The sequence below is a fragment of the Staurois parvus genome, unplaced genomic scaffold (assembly GCF_062004578.1).
Source record: "Staurois parvus isolate SC_StPar_1 unplaced genomic scaffold, SC_StPar_1.0 ptg001051l, whole genome shotgun sequence".
Lineage (NCBI taxonomy): Eukaryota > Metazoa > Chordata > Amphibia > Anura > Ranidae > Staurois > Staurois parvus.
Genome location: NW_028318847.1, coordinates 2,900,512 through 2,926,824, shown reverse-complemented (window position 1 = coordinate 2,926,824; position 26,313 = coordinate 2,900,512). Strand labels below are relative to the sequence as shown.

At 42.9% G+C, this 26,313-nt stretch overlaps 1 protein-coding gene across 1 annotated transcript in view; it reads right to left on the bottom strand.

The window, feature by feature from the left end:
- Positions 1 to 2,059: 2,059 nt before the first annotated feature.
- Positions 2,060 to 26,313, bottom strand: part of LOC149440829 (uncharacterized) — a 47,697-nt gene continuing 23,443 nt past the window's right edge. Inside the window, exons 7-12 of the mRNA XM_089658119.1 lie at positions 21,946 to 21,954; positions 19,638 to 19,707; positions 19,443 to 19,499; positions 16,131 to 16,253; positions 16,015 to 16,058; positions 2,060 to 2,729 (exon numbers count right to left, since the gene is read on the bottom strand). Of these exons, the coding sequence (XP_089514245.1) occupies positions 2,632 to 2,729; positions 16,015 to 16,058; positions 16,131 to 16,253; positions 19,443 to 19,499; positions 19,638 to 19,707; positions 21,946 to 21,954 (401 nt within the window). The 3' untranslated portion in view covers positions 2,060 to 2,631. The remainder of the gene's footprint in view (positions 2,730 to 16,014; positions 16,059 to 16,130; positions 16,254 to 19,442; positions 19,500 to 19,637; positions 19,708 to 21,945; positions 21,955 to 26,313) is intronic.

The window sequence follows — 26,313 nt, the reverse complement described above, 5'->3', positions numbered from 1 at the left end:
TTATGGCCAGTGAAGGTAGATAATGTCCCAGGTCCAGCTGCAATGAGAATAAACGCCTCGTTTTTGGTATCAGTGGGAGGAGTAGTGCCCTGTAATTGATACTATCAGAAGGAATAGTACCCCATCATTGATATTAGTAGGAGGAATAATGCCTCGTCATTAGTGTCAGTGGCAGGAATTACTGTATGCCCCAATATTGGTGTAAGTGAGAGGAATAGTGTCCGAAGGGCTGGATAAAGGCTAGCAAAGGGCCGCATCTGGCACTCAGGCCACAGTTTGGAGATCACTGTTACATACTATGAGGAGAATTTATCTAAACTGGAACACCCGGAACCTGAAGCAGCTGTGCATGGCAACCAGTTGGCTTCTGTCTTTCATTTCAAAGCTTAACTGAACAAGTTGAAGTTGAAAAGAAGCAAAGAAGCTGATAGGTTGCTGCTCCAAGTTCTGGCCACTCCACTTTTGATAAACTCTCCTCACAGTAAACAGGAAGTATATAAGAAAAAATGTACATTTTACTTTATTAAATTCAAAGTACTAATTATCAAATTCCATAGTACATGAACAACACATGACTGATGGATTCATCAGATTTTCCACCCCTGCAATTCTACCCCCAAATATTATATTGGCCACAACAGCCCTTTATTTAACATCCATCAACAGTTCAGTTAACATCAATGAAAAAGTAACATGTAACCACATAATTAGGAAAGTTTTGCCAGGAAAGGGTCTTTGAGTGTCACTAACAAAAGACACTGCTAAGCTCCACCCTACCCCACCAGCTCAAGGACAGCTCCAAATTAAGCATACATCCCACCTTCCATCCCTGGAACCACCAACAGCCCACCAAATAGAATGCACCACACCACAACATGGGTCCCATTTTTAAACAATTCCAAAGACCATGAACCCACCAAGCTGCCATGAAAAGGAAAACAACCACCCTAAACTGATCAGTCAAAGAGGGTGGGCACAGCAACTGACTTTGTCGGAATGACCTCCCAGCAGCAGTGCTGTCTCTACCCACACAGCTCCTCCCTACCATCTGAACAAAAATCACTATTCAGGTAAGGCTTCCTGTTCTTACTCTACCACTATCTTGTTAACTCTTTCCAGGGACTATTTTACTCCTAAGTCATGTAGCCCCCTACATCCATGTTTCCTATCTGGGGCTAGTGTTATTAATATTTTGATGAGTATGGGTCATAGATGTAATGCCCTTCAGGTTAGCTAGATAGGGTTTTTGTTAGATAGAGGCTGAGTAGCGGCCTGAGATGAGTCAGCCTGGGAGTGAGGCAGGAGTGCACCTCAGGACAGACTAAGAAGGTTCTACAGGTCAGGCTTCTGGAGCCCTCCACCATTTCCAGAAACTTAAATAACTTTCTGGAACAGGGATGGAGGAGGGGAGGAGGCCCAGATTGGCATGTTTGAGGGACTTTGGCCAATCCCTTGGCTGGAGGCTAGACATGGTGACCAAGGACAGCCCTTATATATGACAGCGCCTGGGTAGCAGTGTGCACTGAGAGGAAGGTTGGACTGTGGAGCCTGGGACAGGGCCTCAGGGAGGGGAGCCTACCTACACACAAGTGGCTGGAAGGGATGATCTCCTCTGTCCCACCGTCTCCTGGGGAATACAACCTATGCAGCAGGGAAGGGACCAGCCCAGTGTAAGGCCTGAAGGCAGCCACCAACTCACCACACTGACAGGACAGTGTGAGTACTCCTACACCCCCTGGGCCAGATAAGGGGAGAGAGTGGTCAGGTGCAAGACCCAACTAGTTCTGATCTGGGACTACTTCATTGTTAGCTCTTGGGACCCTTGTCCAGGGAGACCCTCAGGACAGCTAGGTGAAAAGGAGGATTCATCTGGTGTCTGAGGAGGTACACCAAGGGGACTTCAATGCTCCTTAAAGAGACCACTATTTTCTCTGATGAACAATTTTGGACAATGTTTGTTGCTAAGAGGTTTGTCCTCAAGTTTTACAGTTCTTTGGGCATCCCATATACCCCTAGACCCCATCCAAATTGTTAACCCCTCAATAAAAACAACTAAAAACCAGCTCAAGGACTGTTTATTGACTCCAAGCATGCAAGGTGTGGAAAATGCATGTTGCCTGGCAGAGCATAAGGGGACCCAACACAAACTCAGTGGCCCTAAGGGGATTGTGCTACAAAAAATATCAAGTTTCTTCCAATTAACAACTTGCATCATCAGTCTATACAACCATAAAATGTTTAAAATATTTGTTAAATTAAGATTCAGTATCATGCTTTTTATTATACAGGAGCAGATTTCAATAGCTTCAGTTGTTGTGCAAGTTAGAAAAGTAATGCAATCTCGTAACTGGAGGTGGCTCCCAGACATACCAAATGGGGCCTGCGCTTAATGACTTTAGCAGGACTGAATGCTGAACATTAACATTTTAAGTTTCTTTTCTCCTCAATGTCTTCTTTCATGCTCTTCTCCCAACTGTTCTAGGTATGTACATAGCAGATGGATGTCCCAATATAAAGTTGCTAAGACATAATAACTTTTTTCCCCTCATTTTTTAATGTATACATTACTGTAGCAGCAATTATTAATTCCTGCCACAACTCCATATAATGAGACAAATACTGATGATGTTCTCAGTCGTAGAATGAATGAACATTGTCCTCTGAGTCTGACCATGTCTGATTGGGATTTTCGGATTCTTTTTCACTGTGGAGTGATTCGTCATCTGAGTCTGAAACAGAATGCAAAGAATATACAATAAAGAGCAAGATTAATAAATTCTCACATACAGGTTTCCACAATCAAAAAAATAAAATGTATTAGGAGGAGATCTAATGTTATATGCAGGGCCAGTGCTAGACTGTTTTGCGCGCTAGGCAAGACCAGCTGCTTATACCCCCCCAACCCCCCCCCCCATAAAAAACCCAAACAAACATTTTTTAAAACAAAAGAAAATAATAAATCAACAAAATATGAAACTGCTAAATTTCTTTTAATTTGCAAAAATAAGTGCCATAAGATGCCACCAGCACCAATATTAACCTCCCTGGCGGTCTGATTATCTCAGTATTTTTGAATGTCAAAGTGGTACATTGTTTTGCATGGAAATTTGTTGTTTTATATTGTAGGCCTGTAATTCTTAGGAATAACTCACTTAAATCTGTCCAAACAAGAGTCTAGTAAACATCCTGGGTATGATAAAGTTTGAAACACAAAATCAAAAATTATAATATAATAAATAATTATAAAAAATATATTATAATAATAATACATTTAATTCAATAATGTAATCAAACAAAAAAACACTGAAATTTATCCAAACAAGGGTGCAATATTACTTAATTTAATAAGCCTCCTGGGTATGAAAAAGTTTGAAACATGGGACTGCATAAAGTCTGACGTCACAATCAGGACAATGGAACCTGGTTTCCTTTCTGATTTTCTTTCCCCTGTCATCTCGCTTCGAGCAACAAACCACACACATCCTTGTAGGTCCTGACTTTTTATCGGTTGGTGGAATGTAGTCCACGAAGTGACGACCAGTCAGGCGTTCCGAGTTAAAAACGCCAACAGCACGACAACCTCTATTCACAGCCATTGATGGTGTTTGGTGGTTCACAAAGATACGTTAATCAATTTTCCAAATGAAGTCAGAATGAATCACAGGCTTGTCACTCTTTTTTTTTTAGCAGAATGTAGGCATTCCACAAGCATTGCTTAAGAAGATGAGTGAAGATCTTCTTGTAGTACTTCTTTTGTTGTTTCCTCATTGCTGGGTAGAATGTCATTGCTTGGTAGGCTCTGTCGACACCTCCTATGGTGTTATTGTAGTCTATCACTACTTGTGGATTCATGATTTCTATCACACCTTTTGTGTGTACCATAACAGTGGAGGTATTATGAATTGTACTCATTAGGCACACATCTTTCTTGTCACACCATCGCAGTGCCATCATTTTGCTTTTCTGCCAGGCAACCATTTCTCCAGTCTTCAGCTTCTTATTGCCAAACATTGGCGACATGTTGCGCCGGTTAGCCCTAACGGTTCCATAGTCATCTGTTTTGTTTTGCAGAAGAAACTCATAAAATTTAGGAGACTTATAAAAGTTGTCAATTGTTACGCAATAGCCCTGATTTAGCAATGGCTCAATTAGTGAAAGAACAAAAGATGCTGCCATTCCATAGTTTCTGTATTTTGGATTGAATTGTGTTGCTTTTCCAGTGTATATGACTGAATTCCAAATGTAGCCAGCTGACGATTCGCATAGCATGTAGGAAATCGTGCTCTCTTTGATGCAATGTATTGTACCCAGCTGAGCCTTCCCTTGTAGGTCATTAGACTTTCATATATGCTGATATCTCTTTCTGGCACATAGCTCCATTGGAAATTCTTTAGAATCATTTGAGATACTTCCCAAATTTTCTTTAGTTTTGGTGCAGGATAAGTAGTTTCATCAAATTCTTCATTGTTTTCGAAGTGTAAAAATTACGATCATGGAAAATCTGTACTCTGACATGACAGTGCCAAAGAATGGAGTGCCAAGTAATTTAATAGTTGTCCAATACCACTTCTGCAGGGCTTTCCCCACCACTCCCTGAAGTATTATTAGGCTCAGAAATTTCCAAATGCCATCTTTGGTCACTGGTTCCCACTTTCTGCTTCTTGGAAACTTCTGATGCAGAGTAGCCAATTGTTGCTCTTGGTACCGGTTTGTCTCAGTAACTATTTTTTCAATAACCTCATCGTTCAGAAATAATTGTAAGTATGCCAAGGGGTTGTCATGTTCAAAATCTACTTTCATACCAGATGCTCCAGTAAATGGGAATCTTGGGGGTGCTGCCTGATCTGCAGCATAGTCAATAGAGCACCAAATTCGCACATCGCTTACATCAGTTGCAGAATCGTCGCTGTCGTCACTTTCAGTGTCTGATGACGAATTTCCCTGCGAATCACTATCGCTCAATTCTAATAGTGATTCTAATTCATTGTTGCTGTCTTCTAGCTGGTCTAAAACTGCTTTTGACTTAAAGGGATGCTATTTAGATGCCATGAACTTTCTCAAGTTTCCATGCAGAAAGAATGGTAAAGCTGCAGGCAGGTCACTGGACAAAGCACTAGGGACAAAATGGACGTGAAATGGTTTGATACAGTACAGTAATACAGTACAGTAATGTACTCCTAATAGATTACAATGTATTGTGTGTATGTCATATTATAACTTTTTTGAATTTCCCGCCGGTTCCGCCCCCCTACGTCCCGACGCTCGCAGGGAAAGGAACCCGGAAGACGGATGCCAGTATCGGCCGGAGGACATAGCGGGAGGACATTGTGGGATCGCAGGACAAGGTAAGGACCGGGGGATCACAGGAGAAGAGCTACAGTGTAATCCCGAATGTGGCTCGGGGTTACCGCTTGTGGTACTGTACATTAACCCCGAGCCACACTCGAGATTACCGCCAGGGAGGTTAAAGACAAAATCAGTGTCACTGACGGACTGTATCTGTGGCTGGCAGTAGCAGGGTGACGGTTGCAATTAGTGGAGGATAATGTATCCACACTCTGACAGATCCCAGGCTGGAATTCCCCAGGTAATGGGGGGAGGTAAACCGCTGTGACAGCAGGCAGCCCAGCCCACACAGAGAGAGAGAGAGAATACTTGAACTGAGCTATCCCACACAGTGACAGATCCGACACAACACACCACCACCAACACTGACACCGATCAGCAGGCCCAGCTGGCACTAGAAGTACAGGCTGTGGGATCATGATGTCATCGCTCACTGACACATTGCACATGTGAAGGATGGCCGGCCGGCTGGGTCACACTCACACAGACACGTGACATCAGAGTCAGACATTACCTTCCTCCGCAGGTGCAGCTCCGTCTCCACTGATGAATGTGAAGAGATTGGCTGGAACTCCGCAGTGATCAGTAGCCGCCAGCAGGCTTGCAGTAATGGACTGAGTCTGAGAGGAAACCTGGAAGGAGCGGCAGCTCAGCTGCTACACTGGCCCCAGACACCCAGAATCTTCCTCTGTCCTTTCTTCCTCCCCTCCGCCACCCCCCCCCCCTCAGCTGAAGGATCATTCAAGATGTGGCGGCGTCCCACACAGAGAAAGTGCCAGCCTATGCTGTGCCCAGGCGCCCCTAGGTGCCAGTGCGCCCTAGGCAGCTGCCTAGTTTGCCTTGTGGAAGCACCAGCCCTGGATATACTGTATGTTATAATATTTTACGTAAACCAGTGGTCTCCACACTGCGGCCCAAGGGCCAGTTGTGGCCCTTTGCTAACTTTTATCTGGTCCTTGGGGCACTATTCCTCCAACTGATTTGAGACACTATTCCTAACACTGACATCAACAGTGGAGCATAATTCTCCCAACTGACACCAGTGATGGGGCATTATTCCTCTCAATGAAACCAACAATGGGGCAATACTTGCCGGTAATACCAATGATGAACACTATTCCTCCTCCTACTGACCACAGGCACTACGCAACTGAATACCACACCTAAAGTATTGTTTATTCTCATTGATACCAGGCCTGGGAAAATTTTTACCCCCATAGGCCACAATCCGGCCCCCTAAAGTCTGAAGGACAGTAAACTGGCTCTTTGTTCAGAAAGTTTGATGACATAAATAAGATGTGATTGTGACGAGTGGGACATTTTTCTTTTGGAAGATACAACTTATAAAAGTCCAGTGAAGAGACATTGTCAAATTTTTCTTCGGCCGCATGTGTATGCTAAGTGTACAATTTTGTGTTCCGCAGCATTCATAGCCCTTGGGCTGCAGATTGGACACCCCTGATTTACAGAAATCTAGGGACATCTAGTGGTAGTTTAAAGACTATACTCCTACCCACAAGAGGAAAATACAATGGGTCCCATACCCCTTACATGTGCGTACAGTATCTAATGATCAGCTCCTAGTGCTAGCCCTCTTTCCTTCAATCTGAGGTACATTTTGTACTAGATCACAGCAGGCTGATTTCAAGATCCCTTGTGGATATGGTTGGAATATAAACAGACAAGCCTGAACACAAATGTCATCCAGTAAACAAAATGTCTTCCAGTAAACAAAAAAACAAAATAATCACATTCATAATGTAAATTACTATAGAGGTGTAGTTTAAAGCACAGTAAAATATATATAATTTTGATACAACAGAGTTATATATATACTTGGATATACATTACTTTCAATTTACAGAATAATAAATCCAAAACTGTTGATAATATTTAATTCTGATATTTCATTATTCTTCAAAATACGAAATATATTCCAAGAATCTAGGGAATTTGAGAACTGATGTGCACACTCCCATAAATTCAGGAAACACTGCGTAATATATACTCACTAGTCTAAAATATGTACCGGCCACAACCAAATGAATCAGGCTCAGAATACAAGAACAGCTTTCAAATATTGGGCAACAAAGTACAGAGAAGAACGAACGTGGATCTCTGTTTTTCCCTTTAAGACATTATTGCATACATGTACTGTCCTTCAGCTTCATATGTTATCATTAAACTGAAGTGAGTGGGTTTAGAGCACATCTATGCAGGGGCAGGTGCGGACTGACAATTCATGGGGCTCCCAGGCAATAGGGGATCATGGGGCCCCTGTGTCCTTGCCCACTCTCAAAGCACACCCAAAAAAGCCTATAAAAAAGGTACTAGGGGCATTTCATGGGGTCCCCTACTGACCCCCCGGCCTCGGGCAGTGCCCGAGTGCTCGAATGGTCAGTCCGCCGCTATGCAGGGGCATATTTAACACAAGGCATTTGCCTACAGCGGCATTTTTTTTTTGGGGGGGGGGCAGCACCGCCCCCTGGAAGAAGAAATGGAAGAAGGGACACACGTGGCATGGGGACCAAGTGCGATCCGAGAGAGACAGCAGGCTGCTTGACAGTGTATGCAGAGCCCGACTCTCATTCCCGGGGATGTCCAGAGCTGTGAAAGTGAGTGTCTTTGTCTCTCTTGCCAGGGTTGGGGGGGGGGGGCTGGTATACGGGGGGTGATGGTAGTGGCAGCTGGTGTTGGTCGGTGTCAGCCTCTCTTTGCGGGGAAGATGGAGTGGTGTTGGTCGGTGTCAGTCTCTCTCCACAGGGGGAGGGGAGGTGTTGGTCTGAGTCAGTCTCTCTCCACAGGAGGGAGGGGTGGTGGTGATGGTCAGTGTCAGTCTCTCTTTGCGGGGAGGGGGGATTGGTGCTGGTCGGTATCAGTCTCTCTCCGCAGGGGGGAAGGGAGGGTGTCAGTCAGTGTCAGTCTCTCTCTGTGGGGGGGTGGTGTTGGTTGGAGTCAGTCTCTTTCTCTGTGGGGGGGAGGGGGGGAGGTGTTGGTCAATATCAGTCTCTCTCCATGGAGGAAGGGGGGGTGGTGTTGGTCGGTGTCAGTATCTCTCCGTGGGGGGATGGGGGGTGTTGGCTGGTGTCAGTCTCTCTCCGCGGGGGGGGGGTGAGGGATGGGGGGGGTGTTGGTCAGTGTCAGGCTCTCTCTGCGGGAGGGGAGAGGGGGGGGGGGGTGTTGGTCGGTGTCAATCTCTCTCCATGGGGGAGGGGGTAGTGTTGGTCAGTGTCAGTCTCTCTCCATGGGGGGGAGGGTGGTGTTAGTGAGTGTCAGTCTCTCTTTGCGGGGAGGGGGGTTTGGTGTTGTTCAGTGTCATTGTCTCTCTCCACAGGGGGAGGGGGTATGGTGTTGATTGTCAGTCTTTCTCCACGGGGGGGGGGGGAATGTGGTGTTGGTCCGTATCAGTCTTCATGGGGGGAGGAGGGTGGTGTTGGTCGGTGTCAGTCTCTCTCCATGGGGGGGAGGGAGGTGGTGTTAGTCAGTGTCAGTCTCTCTTTGTGTGGAGGGGGGGTTGGTGTCAGTCTCTCTTCGAAAGGGGGGAGGAGGGTGGTGTTGGTCGGTGTCAGTCTCTCTCCATGGGGGGGAGGGAGGTGGTGTTAGTCAGTGTCAGTCTCTCTTTGTGTGGAGGGGGGGGTTGGTGTCAGTCTCTCTTCGAAAGGGGGGAGGAGGGGTGGTGTTGGTTGGTGTCAGTCTCTCTCCGCAGGGGGGGTGTTGGTCTGTGTCAGGCTCTCTCCGCAGGGAGGGTGGTGTTGGTCTGTGTCAGGCTCTCTCCGCGGGGGCGGGGGGTGAGAGGAGGGGTGGTGTTGGTCAGTGTCAGGCTATCTCCGTGGGGGAGAGGGGGGTAGGCCAATTTTTGTGTTGCCTAGGGCAGCACAAAACCTAAATACACCACTGCATCTATGTGCAGTTCAAACTGGTACACCACCAGGAAGGCTGAAGGACAGGCACCTAGCAATGCCGGTACATATAGTTTGTATGATTTCAGGGTGCTCCAGTTGCCCTAAAATGCTATTTGTCTGAATATGCAAACAATGACTTTAAATGATAAACTTGTGCTTGTGCCTGCCCCATCCGTGTCCCGGGCTTTACTGGTCACTGGTAAGGCTGCCTATCACAGCTATGGTCCAATATGCAGAGGAGTGTGGAGAGTATAGGAGTGAGCACTATGTGAAGGAGAGGTATGTGGAGGATAAGATGGGCAGTTTGTACAGAGGAGACGTTTAGAGGGGTATGATAGTAATCATATGTGCAGGAGAATAGTGTGGGCAGCAGGCGCTATGTGCAGGGGAAGAGTGATGAAGATATAAAAGCTGGCAGTATATATGTTCTATTTTACTCTCTTATTTTCTACTATATTCTGTTCTATTCTTTAATTATCTATTCTGTTCTTTTTTCCTCTATTTTATTCTATTTTTATTTTCTATTCTTTTCTATTTCTTTATCTTCTGTTCTATTTTATTATACTCGTTTTCATATCTGAATTAGTTTTTGCCTTTAATTGGTTTTCAAATGTGTTTTTTTTTTATTCGAATCTCGGCCGAATTTCGTTTTTGTTATTTCAGATTCGTTTAAATTTGTTACTATTGTAATTCGGGAATTCGGATACATCCGAATCTCTGAATAACAGAAAATTCATCCTAATTTTGATTCGGAAGGAAAAGAACTGCACATGTCTACAGTATATGCAGGAGAGGAGTTTGGAGGGTATTTCAGTGGGCAATATCTTGTGGGGAAGTGTGTATATGGTATGACCAGGGGCGGACTGACAACTCATGGGGCCCCCAGGCAATAGGGGATCATGGGGCACTGTGTCCTTACCCACACTCAAAAAAGCCTATAAAAAAGGTACCAGGGGCATTTCATGGGGCCCCCTACTGACCCCAGGCCCTCGGGCAGTGCCCGAGTGCTCGAATGGTCAGTCCGCTCCTGGGTATGACAGTGGGCAGAATGAAAAATGGAAGAACAGAAACAGTGCCATCTAAGTTTAGCATAAAAAACAAACTATTTTATCTTCATAAGTAAGCAACTGACAAGAAACAGCAAGGAGAGAGCTCATCTAGCTACAAGCACCACTGTCTGATTCCAGACCGATCCCGCTGACTGTAGATTCCTGTAGACTGTAGTCAGCAGCATCGGACTATACCGAGACAGTGGTGTGAGTTGCTTACTTATGAAAATAAAATAGTTGGTGCTGAAACACTTTTGATGGCTCTGTTTCCTTTATTCCATTTTGCATTCACAGATTATCTTCTAGATCTTGATGAATCAGCTGCCACTGAATCAAGCTTTTTGTGAACTTTTGGATTCATTGGACTAATTACGATCAAGTGTTTTTTTAAGGCATTTTTTAGAGCATTTTTTTGAGCAGATTTGAAAAAAAAAAAATAGAAATAAATAAATAATTTTTCATTTAGATGTTTTTGCTGTGGCCAATAGAAATTGAAATAGTCTATGGGGACAAAACACTCAGATCTGCCTGAAAAGTAGCGCAAGAAATGTTTTGAGCGACAAGCGTATTGCTAAAGGGGACAGAATGCTCAAGTGTGAACAGGAGCCATTGGAAAAAATGGAATTTTACTTGTTGAGCGTTTCTGAGCATTGCGCTTTGAACTGAAAAATGCTCAAGTGTGAACAGGGTCTAAGGACTTTTAATTACACCTGCCTGTATACCTAGGTGGCTCCATTTCAGTGCACCAAAACACGCTATTTGTTTTTTGCAGTGGGCAGGATGAACAGAAGACTGGTGTGGAGGATATGATGGGTTGTGAATGCTTTGTTAAGATGGAACACTGACAGATCCATTGAGGGATCAGACCACTGTTTGACAAAATCCTTATCAAACAGATACAAGGCTAACAAGCATTTGGGAAATAAAAACATCTTATCAGGGTACTGCCAGTCTCCAGAAGGAAGCTTTGAACAGTGGGTACCACTAGGGTTGCCACCTCATCCCTTTAAACCCAGACATATATTAATTACACAGTTTCTGAGGCTAATTTAATGCAGATAAGGCACTAAGTGAGTTGAATTACCACCTTAATCAGAACCTGTCTAATTATTATGTGTTCAGTTTTAAAGGGATGAGGTGGCAACCCTAGTGGGTACACTGATAAGGTCTTGGCAGTCTTAAGCCTGGTACACACAAAGAGAATATCAGATGAATGATCTTATAGTTACATAGTTAGTCTGGCTGAAAAATGACAAAAGTCCATCCCGTTCAACCAAAAAAAAAAAAAAAAGTTATTATCCTATACCCACAGTTGATCCAGAGGAAGGCAAAACAACCCAGCAAAGCATGATCCAATTTGCTCCTGCAGGGAAAAAATTCCTTCCTGATCCCCCGAGAGGCAATCGGATATTCTCTGGATCAACTTTACCTATAAATGTTTTTTTTTTTTACATGCTAGTCTCATATCGAAAACCAATAGATTACTAGAGTTCTCGTACGACAGAATACAACTTCCCTTGATGATGTCATGTATTGTAATGTAATATTTTGTTTCCGAGCGGTCTTGGTCACTTGATTTTTTTACGGATGAATACTGTACTGATTAACCGAAAATTGTTTGTTTTGTTATCGTAGGAGAAAATTTTTAATTCTTGTCCATTCGGATAATTTTGCATGAACTGTAGTGATCGGCTCTCGAAAGCTGTGTACTAACAAAAACTGTATTTTACGTCTGATTTTCTCATTGTGTGTACTATGCATTAGGAGTTCTAAAGGATCCTAGATTGGTATAAACAAAAAGCCGATCCTCTAGTTTAGGGTGGTGTGCAGACCAAAATATTATTTTTAATCTGGGAGGGATGGCAGAAGATTGCAACTCCTTAGAGGCAAGTTTTTCCAATAAGGACATGAGATTTTGTGTCAAACAGAATCTCAGTGGTTGATGGCTCAAGGGTCATGAAAGCTATGGTCAGATCAGAGGTAGAATCTGTAGGGGAGTGCGTGGGAGTTCACTTATGTTCTCTGTGTTCGGAATCAGCAAACACTTGTGCTGTTTGATCCAAAAAAACATGCAGTAAAATCCTCAGAGAAGGCAGTCATTGGGGCTAGGGATAACTCCAAACAGAGCATAAACTGTAGGAGCAGAGGCCAGGAAGGTTCCAGATGTAATTCAGGGAGTGTATTACAAGCTTTATAATGTAAAAAGGATGGGGGATGTCACTAACCAAATCAAATTGTTAAATGGCCACTGTATCATTGGGAGAAAACTAATTAAGCTTACATCTCTAAAGAAGATGTGCTGAGACACAATGAAGTTGAATGAGAAGCAGATAGATCATAAGCTGCATAAGGGGTTCTTTACTATTAGAGCGTTAAGGATGTGGAACTCCCTTCCACAGTTGGTGGTGTCAGCAGGGAGTGTTGATAAATTAAAAAATTTTTTAGATGTGTTTCTTAGTGAACAAAGACAGGGAAAATGGTAGTGACGTAAACACACACATGTGTAATGGGATGGACCAGTGTCTTTGTTCAACCTTACCAACCATGCAACTATGTACCAGTCTGCTCTAATTTGTTTTAAAAAAAAACAAATATGTGAGATACTGTACAATTAAGTACTTGCAAAGATTTAAATTACACTCTGAGTGTACATTCTTGTTACTCTTCAGTCCATATTCATGTGGTTTTAAAATGCTTACATCTAGAACAGAACTGGGCAAATTGTGGTCCCAGGGCCACATCCAGCTGTTTGGCTGTCCCTATCCAATCCCTGATGCCTCCACTGTCAGCATGCAGAGGCAGGCAGACAGATGTCCATGTGGAGAGCTGCAGGAACTACAAGGAGAGAGCCTGAGGAACTGATCTGTACAGCGGGGGGAGGCTAAATTCTGGTGGGAGAGCATTATCTAGGAGACATTCTGACCTTCTCCCACTATTCTGCTACCCAGTTAAGTTCTTCCTATGTTAGCGCCTGCATGCTGCAAACCTCAGGTAGCTGTTCACCCAATCTTCACTCCAGGTCAAGATCCCTGCTGTACTGATCCCAGTCTTTTTTCTTCCAGTCACCGTGCTTTTCAGAGGGTATTTGACAGGCAATGGGGAGGTGTTTTATCTCCTCTTCACAACCTGATTTAACCCTATAATGCCACAATCACGTGCATTCCACACGGTTGCAGTGCGGCCCTATTAAACTCAATGAGTGAGTTTAGCAAGTGGTTCCCCTTATTAACTTTGCACCCCTGATCTAAAAAGAGGAGGATTCTACTGTAAAGGTAGATATGTCTTTTAATATAGTTTAATGTATGGCATTAAAGGGAATATAAATATTACTAATTATTCACTTCATTCATTTACTAAAGATAAATACACTTTTCACTTTGCAAGAGAATGTCCCCTTAGATTGGTGAATAAGGTGGAGCTCTACTGACTTCCATCATCCAATCACATGCAAAAATACAGTTGTTTTTGTTTTCATGTTTCTTGCATGTGATTAGGAATTCTTTGCAAAGTGAATTTACAATGCATTCACTAAGCTAATGGAAAATTATCTTGCAAGGTGAACAGCCTATTTGCCTTTAATAAATCAACAGCTAAGTGTACAATTGGTATTATTTATATTTCCCTACCATATTTTAGTGAAATGATGAAATTCCTTTCCACCTTTATTTTAGATAAGCAACGTGATTTTCTTATTGTAGTAGGAGTTTCAACAATCTAACATTATACAATTAATTCATAAGATTGAATATATGGCTAGGAGAATTTCTGATAATTCACCTTGGTAATACATATTAAATATAACAATGAAGATTTTTCTCAGGCACAGTGTAATTCGAGATGTGAACTTTTTTTGTCTATAGCTTGCAGATCCACGCTTATAAAGGCAAGTTTCTGATCACGTCCTGTTTCAAAACTGCATTGCCTGGTTGCATTGCCTGACAAAGAAGCTGATAAAGAGTAATTTGTGCTTGATCAGCTTCACTGGGGCCCAGGGTCCTGTTTTTTCTATACGCCTCCTATGTGATAGCAATAATGATAAGTAAAAAAAGGTTAAAAAAATGCCAAATCAAATTAAGAAAAAAAAAAAGGTTTTGAAAGACAACAACCCCCACATACACACATACAAATGTAAGCGCATGAGGCGGATGCACCTACATACAAAAACAACAATTGCGGTACACATATTAGATATCACCGTGCACGTTAAAGTGTGAGTAATAATCCTAGGGCCATAATTCACAGTTAACTATAATTTGATGACCAGTAAGGGCTTTTAAAGAGTTGCCTATGGACAATTTCTGTTGCCGTTTTATGGATGCGCACATTTTAAGTCTTGACAAAAAATGCTGCGGAAAAGTTTGAGGTCAAAGAGTTTATGCAACCGGGAGGAAGGGGGGGTTCTATGACAGGGGTTAAAAGAATGAGGAAGAGACTCAGAGGGAAATCAGGGGTAGAGAGAACAAGTACTGCCCAGGACAGCCGAAAAGAAGAAATGAAAAGTTCTTTTGTCGGCTTGCATAAGGGTCTTTCCTTTGCCTGAAAGAGTAAACTCAGTTGAGTAAAACTATGCTTTATGGTATCTTTATTGCCTGTTTTGAGATAAGAGGGTGAGATCTTCCATAAACCATAGGCTATAATCAATATCACCCACAAATGTGGGCAAATGGCTCTACAGGCAAGTCTCCCTCTTTATTAATGTAGTCAGTGCCTTATCATTGCCAGTTGGGAGTGCCAGGGGTGAAGAACAGGGCAGCACAAGGGGAATAGAAAAGGAAATCATGTCATTATTAGGGTGTCTACCCCTTCCACCACACAGCACTGTTCCCAAAGAGAATCTCTGGAACCTGGAACACTACAAGGCAGCTGGGGGCATGGTGCTGTACCCTTTGGAAGGTTGCCTTCATTGTTATTGATTAGGGTGGATAGAAGTTAGAATTTAAATGCAGTTGGAGTTATTGAGGAAGGGGAATTGGCCAGTTAGTTGGTATACCTATAGACTTTAAAGTGAAAATATTTGAAAACAGACCAATGATATTCAGGTAAGCTGGAGGGAGTACACCCATGGTCTGACCCTGAGCAGCTTGATGGGGGCATAGCAAATATCTAGAATCCTAGAGCAGTGTGAGAATTTTAAAATTGTTTCCAATGGGGAACCTGGAACCCTCCCTCTTATCAAGATAGGCCTGAACTCATGAGGCACAACTGTGTGAAAACAGCAGTGGTTCACTTAGCAGAGCCTCCTTCTTCCACCATGGTGACCATCCCCATCCACTGGAGGGGATTCAGCTGTGAGTGGAACAGTTCAGTCTGGAGTACAGCGCAGAGGCTCGAGAAGGGATCTAAGGCAAGAGAAGGACTGTAATCAGTTCTACTGTAGGGTGATTGTGATTCCAAGTCCTGGAACCTGAACCAGAGGTGTGTAGCACAATCCTAGTGCAGTGAGATTTATCCAATGGGACCAAAAGGGCAAAAATAAACCTTACAGGGATTTTAACCCTCCCTTACTCTATCCAAAATAAAAAAAAGTTTATAGTCTATAAATCTATTTGAACATACACATAATGTCAAATAGAAAAGTCTTCAAAAATAATTTGTCAATGTGAAAAATAGCCTTACGATGGGTTTACATCAGTTTTCATATTTTTTTTACATAATAAGGCTATGATCACAACAACTATTATCTCAAATGACTGTTAAAAACTCAATACAGGCCTTACCATTAGCATTTGTTTCAGCAGCTGATGTAACTTCGGTGTGTACACTGTGAAGAAAGGACACTGAGTTAGACCTCTATTAGGATGTTCATAGGTTATTTTTGTGTGATACATCTTACTTGGCAATGGGATCAGCAAGAGCCTCTTCGGCAGGCAAAGAAGATACAAATTCAACAGGTTGCATTTGAAGCATATCCATAGAGCCATCCTCACTGCATCTTTTAACCTGTAGCTCATGTTCACTATTAAAAAGAAGAAACATTCTGTTTATAATCTCCAAAAAACAGTAAGGGCCCATTCACACCAGAATGCAGTGCACAAAACCTGAGTTCCATGCGCGTTTCCCACACTGCATTCAAAACACACTAGGTGTGCAATCTGTTCGGGTGTCAATGTAATTCTAACGACATCCCAAATACAGACAGCAAACGTAGTGCGTTTGCCTGCACCGGATCTCACGGTACCACAAAACCATGCAAGTAGTGTATGCATTATTTTTGTGCAATCCAGTGTAATTTTAGCCCATTAAAATATATGGGCTGGAAATAGCATTGCACAGAATTGCACAGGAACACACTCTGTACAATGCAATTTTCAACTTAGGCTTAGATTCAGTGTATGGCAAGTTTGCATATTTCTAAATCTACAGTATGCTGTCCCTTTAAATAAAATAGATACATGTGAATCAATACCATGTGTCCATATAAATATATCCACAACTAATATACATAACTTCATTGTAAGCATAAAAGATATAAATAATTGCAGTGCCTTAAAAAAGTATTCATTTCCCTTGAAAACTAAAAACGTAAATGTATTTTATTGGGATTTTATATGATAGATCAATATAAAGTGGCACATAATTGTGAAGTGGAAAGAAAATGATAAATTGTTTTCAAACTTTTTTACAAATAAATATCTGAAAAGTGTGGTGTGCATTTGTATTCAGCCCCCTTTATTCTGATAGCTCTAATTAAAATCTAGTGGAACCAATTGCCTTCAGAAGTCACCTAATTAGTAAATAGAGTCCACCTATGTGTAATTTAATCTCACTATAAATACAGCTGTTCTGTGAAACCTTCAGAGGTTTGTTAGAGAACATTAGGAACAAACAGCATCATGAAGGCCAAGGAACACACCAGAAAGGTCAGGGATAAAATTGTGGAGAGTTTTAAAGCAGGGTTAGGTTATAAAAAATATCCCAATCTTTGAAAATCTCACAGAACACTTTTCAAGCCATCATCTGAAAATGGAAAGAGTATGGCACAACTGCAAACCTACCAAGAAATGGCCGTCCACCTAAACTGACAGTCCGGGCAAGGAGAGCATTAATCAGAAAAGCAGCCAAGAGGCCCATGGTATCTCTGGAGGAGCTGCAGAGATCCACAGCTCAGGTGGGAGAATCTGTCCACAGGACAACTATTAGTCGTCCAGCCCACAAATCTGGCCTTTATGGTTGAATGGCAAGACGAAAGACATTGTTGAAAGAAAGCCATAAGAACTCCTGTTTGCAGTTTGCGAGAAGCCATGTGGAGGACACAGCAAACATATGGAAGAAGGTGCTCTGGTCAGATGAGACCAAAATTTAACTTTTTGGTCTAAAAGCAAAACGCTATGTGTGGTGGAAAACTAACACTGCACATCACCCTGAACACACCATCCCCACCATGAAACATGGTGGGGATGCTTTTCTTCAGCAGGGACAGGGAAAAGCTGGTCAGAGATGATGGGAAGATAGATGGAGCCAAATACAGGGCAATCTTAAAAGAAAACCTGTTAGAGTCTGCAAAAGACTTGAGAATGGGGCAGAGGTTCACCTTCCAGCAGGACAATGACCCTAAATGTACAGCCAGAGCTTCAATGGAATGGTTTGGCTCAAAGCATATTCATGGGTTAGAATGGCCCAGTCAAAGTCCAGACCTAAATCCAACTGAGAATCTGTGGCAAGGCTTGAAAATTGCTGTTTCCAGACGCTTTCCATCCAATCTGACAGAGCTTGAGCTATTTTGCAAAGAAGAGTGGGAAAAACATTTACTCTCTAGATGTGCAAAGCTGGTAGAGACAAAAAGACTTGCAGCTGTAATTGCAGCAAAAGGTGTTTCTACAAAGTATTGACTCAGGGAGGCTGAATACAAATGCATGCCACACTTCAGATATTTATTTGTAAAAAATTTTGAAAACCATTTATCATTTTCCTTCCATTTCACAATTAAGTCTGACTTTGTGTTGGTCTATCACATAAATTCCCAATAAAATACATTCATGTTTTTGATTGTAACATGACAAAATATGGAATATTTCAAGGGCTATAAATGCTTTTTCAAGGCATTGCAAATACATACATAAATACATATAAAATTAATATACAAAATATAAATACAAAAGTTCTCAAATACAGTGGCTAAATGGTTAGCATTTCTGCCTGGCAGTACTAGGGTCTTTGGTTCAAATCCCAGCCACAGCACCTCCTGCCTGGAGTTTGCATGTTCTCCCTGTGCCTGCGTGGGTTTCCTCCAAGTACTCCGGTTTACTCTGACACTCCAAAGACATGCTGGTAGGTTAATTGGATCCTGTCTAAATATGTGTATGTATAAATGTAAGTTAGGGACTTTAGATTGTACACCCCTTGAGGGTTAGGGACTGTTGCGAATGTACAATATATATGTGTAAAGTGCAGCATAAATTGACGGCACTATATAAGTACCTGAAATAAATAAATAAATTGTGAAGAAAGTGCTCTGTGCTGCACGACTTCATATACAGTGCTTCCGTGCACAAAAGGTGCTCCTAAAAAAACAAGCAAGCCTCTTACCAAAATAAGATGATCTCAAGCTATAGAGATCAAATGAGCATGTGCATCATAACCCAGCCCGGCACTCTCACTGTCACACCAGAGAAATAGCTGCATTCACCAAAGAGGTTTGCGGTCCCACCAAGACTCCACTCTGGTTTCCAGTACTGCTCATCATGATAATATAGAAGAGTTAAACAAGGAGAAGAAGTGCAGTATGATTAAAAACCAACTGTTTATTAAAACATATTGCACCTACAATCAGATGAGTATAACAGGCAGTGTACAACACTATACAGTCATCTGGCCGCAGTCTCAGTACGCACGCCAGTATATGATAATGTCACACAAACACTCCACCCGACGCAAAAAATAGCGTCCTCTGGATTGGGATCTCCTAAAATGCTACCTTTTCCCTGAGTTTCAAGAGGCAAGGCAGCCCATTCAAATGAAGAGCAGCGAGAGTGTGAACAGTGATTTCAACAACTGCATATTTTAGAGCAACTCAATGCAAATAATCTAAATATTATAACTGGTCTCCAAAAGAGCTTATAAAATTATCAAAGAATCTGCCTGTATAAGGAATAAGCATACTCTCATAAAAACATATAGCCAGACAATCAAAGTCTGAAATAATGACCTTTTGTTTAAAATGTGCGGCAGAGAACATGTTTTCAGGCAGCATAACCAGCTGGATCTAAACACAAAAGAAATGGCAATCAGTAAAAGACCAGGAAAGGTTTAAATGCTTTGAGAGGATGAGGAGGTGGATTGCTTGCTGTTGGGCACCAATATGCCATATATAATAAAGAGGGATTAACTAAACCACAGATACCTCTGCTTTTCTGAGTTCACCTCTTCGTCTTCTATCAGATCTTGGCAACCAGCTGCAGCCACATCTAGTACTGAAGTAGATACCAAGGCATACATATGCAAATACATAAAAAGACAAATGGGGACAATAATTATCAGAAAAATAATTATCAGGAAAAAACAACAGGATACCAGTCTTATGAAATAGGATGATACATTTTAGACACATTTTCTGTGATCATTTATTTTTTTAGAGAGGAATGTAGCCAGGTGCTGGCAATATCCTTATGCTATTTAGGGACATTTTCAGATGAAACTATGGTAAATCCTTTTCCTCCCAAGTGTCCTGTTCTGGGACTTCTACATCACTTCCTGTTAGCAGAGTGGATCCAGTTCTCTTGACAGCAGAGGATCCTGTGACCTGTAGTCCTATAGACAATACATACTGTATTCCTGAGTGCTGATTGAACTACAACTACCAGAGAGCTGAGGAACCAGAAGCTTGCTGGAAGAGAAGATATATTCTACAGAAAGGAACTGGCTTACTCTCGGGGTGCAGGATTCAGAGCGGAACACGGGGGGACTGCCATTCTGCTCCAGAGACAGATTGCTGGCTACTACTGCAGGACTCTGCATACCAGTTTAGCACAGCAGTGACGCCGATCACCACTCTAGGATTGTATCAGCTTCTCTATATCCATACTGTTACTATTCAGTCTTCAGCCAATCATCTTAGCTCGCTGTGCTGACAGGCTGTCAGGAGGGAACTCTGAGAACATCCAAGAGACTGTGCAAGGACCTTGTTACTATGAGGCTGTGCTATCCATGGGATTGGTGAGCAGGTGGATGCCCAACCTCTTTGTGTCATCACTTTAGAGAAACTGCATGCAGACACTTTTACTGTATATCTCAGTACTAATGTACCTTTTCTTTGAGCATTTTCCACAGCTTATCTATTATCTTCATTGAATTACCAATACTTGCTACTGTATATGGGCCCCACCATTGCTAGCAGAAGTTAATGGCTACTATTACATCAGGAACTTTAAACATCTCAGGACTCAATATACTCTTTCTAGTTAAAGGGACCTCTTCACTGCCAAGCGATTACTATTCAAATTAGGGTGTCTATACCCATCTATGCCAGAGTATATATATTTACACTATATTGCCAAAAGTATTGGGACACCCTTCCAAACCATTGGACTCAGGTGTTCCAATCACTTCCATGGCCACAGGTGTGACTTCTGCACACTGTACGCTTCAACATGTGCTTACCCGCTCTGTCATTTTACGTGGCTGTTGTTCCCAGTTGCTTCCACTTTGTTATAATACCACTAACAGTTGACCATGGAATATTAGTAGCAGGGAGATTTCACAGATGGACTTATTGCACAGGTGGCAACCTATCACGGTACCATGCTTGAACTCAGTGAGCTCCTGAGAGCGACCCATTCTTTCACAAATGTTTGTAGACGCAGTGTGGTTGGTGGGAGAGGTGTAGAGAGTTTGAGGAAGATGTGAGGCTGAGGAAGGAGACCTAGTGAGATGGAGCCTGCCTGCGAGCCTGGAGCTGGAAAGGTGGAAAACTTGAAGCTCACTGGCCCCATGAGCGAGGACCACTTGTATGGCAGGGAAGAAGTAGCCCAGCTGATAGGCCTGGTAGCAGGAGCCAACCCACAATATGTAGCTGGCTACTGCAGCTGCCAATCCAATCAGGGAATTTCACAGCTCAGAACTGCAACCACAGCTAGCAACACATTGTGCAGATCGATGCTGTGAGAAATCGGATCTCAGCTATGTGTTATGTGGGGAGAAAAAGATCTGTTGAGTGCCTTGTGTGCAGTGCGGGCAGTGCTGGGACAAGGTCATCTAGAACTCAAGGTGAAGGTGACAAACTGGTCCCCCCCCCAAAAAAAAACAGCATTAACCTCCCTGGCGGTATGATTATGTCAATATTTCTGTGCTCAAAGCGGTAAATTTTTTTGCATGAAAATATGTACTTTTTTTATTGTAGGCCTGTAATTTTTAGGAATAACTCACTGAAATCTGTCTGAACAAGAGTAGTAAACATCCCGGGTATGATAAAATTTGAAACACAAAATCATAAATTATAATAAATAATCATAAAAAATAATAATATAATAATAATAAATTTAATTCAACAATGTAATCCAACCAAAACACTGAAATTTGAAATATAGCGTAAAGTTCACACATCACTGAGCTTAGTCTCAGAATCGTTTTCAGTGTCTGATGACGAATTTCCCCACGAATCATTATCACTCAATTCTGCAAGTGGTTCTGATTTACTATCACTGGTCTAAAACTACTATTAGCTGGTCTAAAACTGCTTTTGACCTAAAAGGAAGCTTTTTGGACGCCATGGATTTTCTCAGTTTCAGGCAGAAAGAATAGTAAAAATGCAGGCAGGGCACAGGACAAAACACTACGGATAAAATGTATGTGAAATGCTTTGATACAGTAATGTTTTACTATATGATTTTAGTGTATTTAGTGAATGTCACGTCTTAAAACTTTTAAATTTCCCTCCGGTTCTGTCCCCTGTACGTCCCGTACATCCCGACGCTTGCAGGGAATAGAAGACAGAAGACAGATGCTGGCATCGGCCGGAGAAGATGGCCGGGGATGCTGCAGGGGGGACATTGCGAAAACGAAGGACAAGGTAAGTGAAACAGGGAATCCCGGAGCAACGCTGCAGAGTAATCCTGAGTGTAGCTTCTGGTACTGAAAGTTAACCCCGAGCTACACTCGGGAATACCGCCAGGGGGGTTAATCAACATGCTCACCCCTAAGTATACATCCCTTCTGCGAGCCCAAATTCTACCCAAACAAAAATGCAAAAACTCCCCATCCTCAGTCCAAACCGCCTTCCAGCATAAAATCTTTGCCCCCCCAATCCACCTTCCAGCTCAAATCCCCCCAATCCCTACCAAATGTTCCATGCCCTGAAAATCACCCCTCCTAGCACACATCCTCTTTCCTTCCAAATCACCCCTCCTAGTACGAACCCTCTCCCCCAAATCCCTCCCCCTAGTACAAACCCTCTCCCCCAAATCCCCACTCCTAGTACAAACCCTCCCCCCCAAATACCCACTGCTACTACAAATTATCTCCCCAATCCCCCCCCCCCCAGTACAAGCCCCTACTCCTATCGTAAATCCTTTACCAAATTCCCCCTTCTAGTACAAATCCCCCCTCCTAGCACAAATCCTCTCCCTATATCCGCACTCCTAGCGTAAATCCTCTCCCCAAATCCCCCCTCCTAGTACAAATTCTCTCTTAGAATCCTCCCACCTGGTACAAATTCCCCTCATTTCTAGCACAAACCCTCTCCCCCAAATTTCCACTCCTAGCATAAATCTTCTCCTCAAATCTCCCCTCCTAGTACAAATACCCCCCCCCCCCCCCCCCAAAACTCCCCTCCCAGCACAAATCCTACCCTCAGTACAAATCCTCCCCCCCCCCCCCAAATCCTGCCTTCTAGTACAAATCTTCCCCCCAAATCTCCTTTCTAGTACAACCCCCCCCCCCAAAAAAAATCCTCATCCTAGCACAACCACCTAAAAATTACCCTTCCCAGCACAAATCCCCTCATACCCAAATCACCCTAGTAACACATATCACCCCCCAAATCCCCCCACCTAACACTAACACTCCCCCCTCCATTCCCCCCTCCTAGCACAAATCTTCCCCAATCCTGCCTCCTAACACATCCCCACCCCCAATTACCCTTCCCAGCACAAATAGCCCCCACCCCTCCTCAACGAGCTCCCCCTCCCCCAATCTTACATGAGGGAATAACAGGAGTTGTTCCCTCATGTAACATTGACGGTACACGGCTTCATTACCCATCCCCATCTCCTCCAAAGACTGCTCAACACTTGGAAATGTGACTGGAGGTGGGGAATGAAGCCGTGTACCGTCAGATGTAATAGTGATCCTATGTAACCTGCTGTATGGAAGATCGCTGGTATGACAGGAGGGGAGATCACAGAGAGCCCGCATCTCCTCCCCATTCTCTGCCGCTCCTGTCTGGACTGATCACTTTAGATGCAGCTGACCGTGAGTGCAGGGAGGGGGGAGAAAGCTCAGCAGGCACGGCACAACTTGGGGGCACAACTGGAATCTGGGGGGGGGGGGCACAGCCCACCCCAGCACCCACCTAGATTTGGCCATGCCTCAATAAACAACAAAACAAAAGCTCAAGGACTGGTTTCTGACTTTGAACGCAGGCTTGTGTGGAGACTATAGGGGGGACCCTAATCCTTAGCAACCCCAAAGGGGTAGTGCTACAAGTTCCAGGCTCTTGATCTGACCAATAACATTTCTGTAATTGTTGGAATTGTATTTGCTAACTGACTGTACATGCTCAGCTTGTTTTTACCTTCTTCATTACTATGATAAACCTTGTGTCATATCATGCTGTTATAGTCTTTCAATTGTTTAATGTGTACCCCCTTTGTAATGTACAGCGCTGAGCGAACTATTGGCGCTTTATAAATACTGTATAATAATAATAATAATACTAAACTGAGTATATGTGCTGGAATGTACAATGCATCTTGCAATGCTTACCTATAGCTACAAGCTGCAGTTAGCTACATAGGTGAAAAAAGATGAGTTTTTGTCAAATTTAGTCCTCAATGTGCTTCTGCTAGATAGATGTTTTTATTCATCAAATGGAAGAACAATATATTTGGACATCAAAGTGAAGAGCCTTAACACACTTTGCTGGCTGGGTTCATATTCATTATGAGTAAACACCCAACCTGTGGGTCCAGTCAATACAAGGTTATGCAGTGCAATGCACACAGATGCCAAAGTGCCCCCCCCCAACACTTGCTTTACTGAGTCAGTGGGATTGATTTACTAAAACTGGAGAGTGCAAAATCTGGTGCAGCTCTGCAAAGAAACCAATCAGCTTTCAGGTTTTATTGTCAAAGCTTAATTGGACAAGCTGAAGTTAGAAGTTGATTGGCTACCATGCACAGGTGCCCCATATTCTGAGTGCTCAAGTTTTAGTAAATCTACACCAGTATTTTTTCAAGACGAGATTAACCCCCAGTGCTAAGTAAAGGCTTACCTATTGCAGCAATGTTGACAGTTTTCACATACATGTTAAAATCATAATTTTCTTGCTTGAAAAATATTATATATTTTTTAGGCAACATAGGCCATGAAGGATAAAATGGTGGCAACAATATTGCAACAAAGGGTTGATAAAGTCTGCACTGGATGCAACATGGCAGGTGGGTGGGGCTTTGACGTTACCACGCTGGGTAGGATAGTGTGGGTCTGTGAATGCGCCTAAAACCGACACAGAAGGTCTGATTATCTATACAAGAGGCCAATGTTTATATCTTCCCATGTGAGTGTGATTCTTTTGGTTTTGTAAATAAAAGATAATGTAGTCTACACTATGCGCTCTCTTTCTATTTTATAACTATTCTCATTTGATGAGGAGTTGGAGAAGGGGGAATAAGAGCTTCTGAGGAAGGTGCCTGGAGCTTTATGAGATTCTAAGGCAAGCCATAGACAATGCGAGTATCTCCTGCAGTGCTATTTTGTTCTGCTGGCGGGGAGCCTTCCCTGCTGATATAATGCAATGATTACTGTTGTCAGCTACAGCCACCAGCAGTAATCCCATGCAAAAATCTGACATCCTGGCTTGTACTGAAGTCGATCGATAAATCGACTTCAGTACAACCAGCCTGCCAATAGATGGATTGAATCTTGGACGATCCCTGCTGAACCTCCCGAGATTCAATCCATCTGATTTATTTGTTTGATCATGTATGGTATGAATTTGTGTTTAATAATTTTTGTATTGTTTGGAAATCATTTTGTATCTGACATACTAGAAGAGTGCTGCACTAGTTACTAGAAATCTACAAATGCTAAAAGGTATAAGGTGCAGAGCTGAGACACACACACACACAAAAACAAAAACGCTCTGGGATTTACGTAGTTGTTATGGCTATGGACTTTAGAATGTGGTATGATGCTGTCAAATAAGCAGGCCCCCAGACTTTTCTGAGAAGCACTTAGGCATCTACACCCACATATTAGAGACATGTACTGTATATGTGTACAGCTCACAACCCTGGGGAGAAGACACACTTAAAGCGGAGTTCCACCCAAAAGTGGAAGCTCCGCTTGTTTGTCTCCCCCCCCCCTCTACTGCCATATTTGGCAGTTTTTTGGGGGGAGGAGACCTGTTTTGACAGGTACCCGCTCCCACTTCTGGCTCAGTTCGCCTGCTCACTTTAAAGTGTAACTTCAGTCCACTCTGGACAGGTCACTCTAGGGTACTGCCATTCTTGTGCATGTGTAAATGTGCTCTTGGGGCTCCACCTAGCCTTCAGGTCCAGGCATAGCTTGTTGGTGCATCTGCGTACGCACAGGGGGGTTTCCATACACATGCAAGGTTTTGGACATCCTTACTGCCAGTCTTTGCACATGCATGGGAAACCTTGTGCATGTGCAGATAACCAGGAAACAAGCACATGTGCAGATGTGTCACAAGGCTCTCTCAGGAATCGAGCCCTGCTGCAAATCTCCACATGTGTAGGGAGAATGTCTCACCTAGGAAATAAAAGTGTAAGTGCTACTTTGGAGCACAATCAAAGTATGTTGTAAAAACAATATATATAATTTGTCCGTTGTTAAGAGAG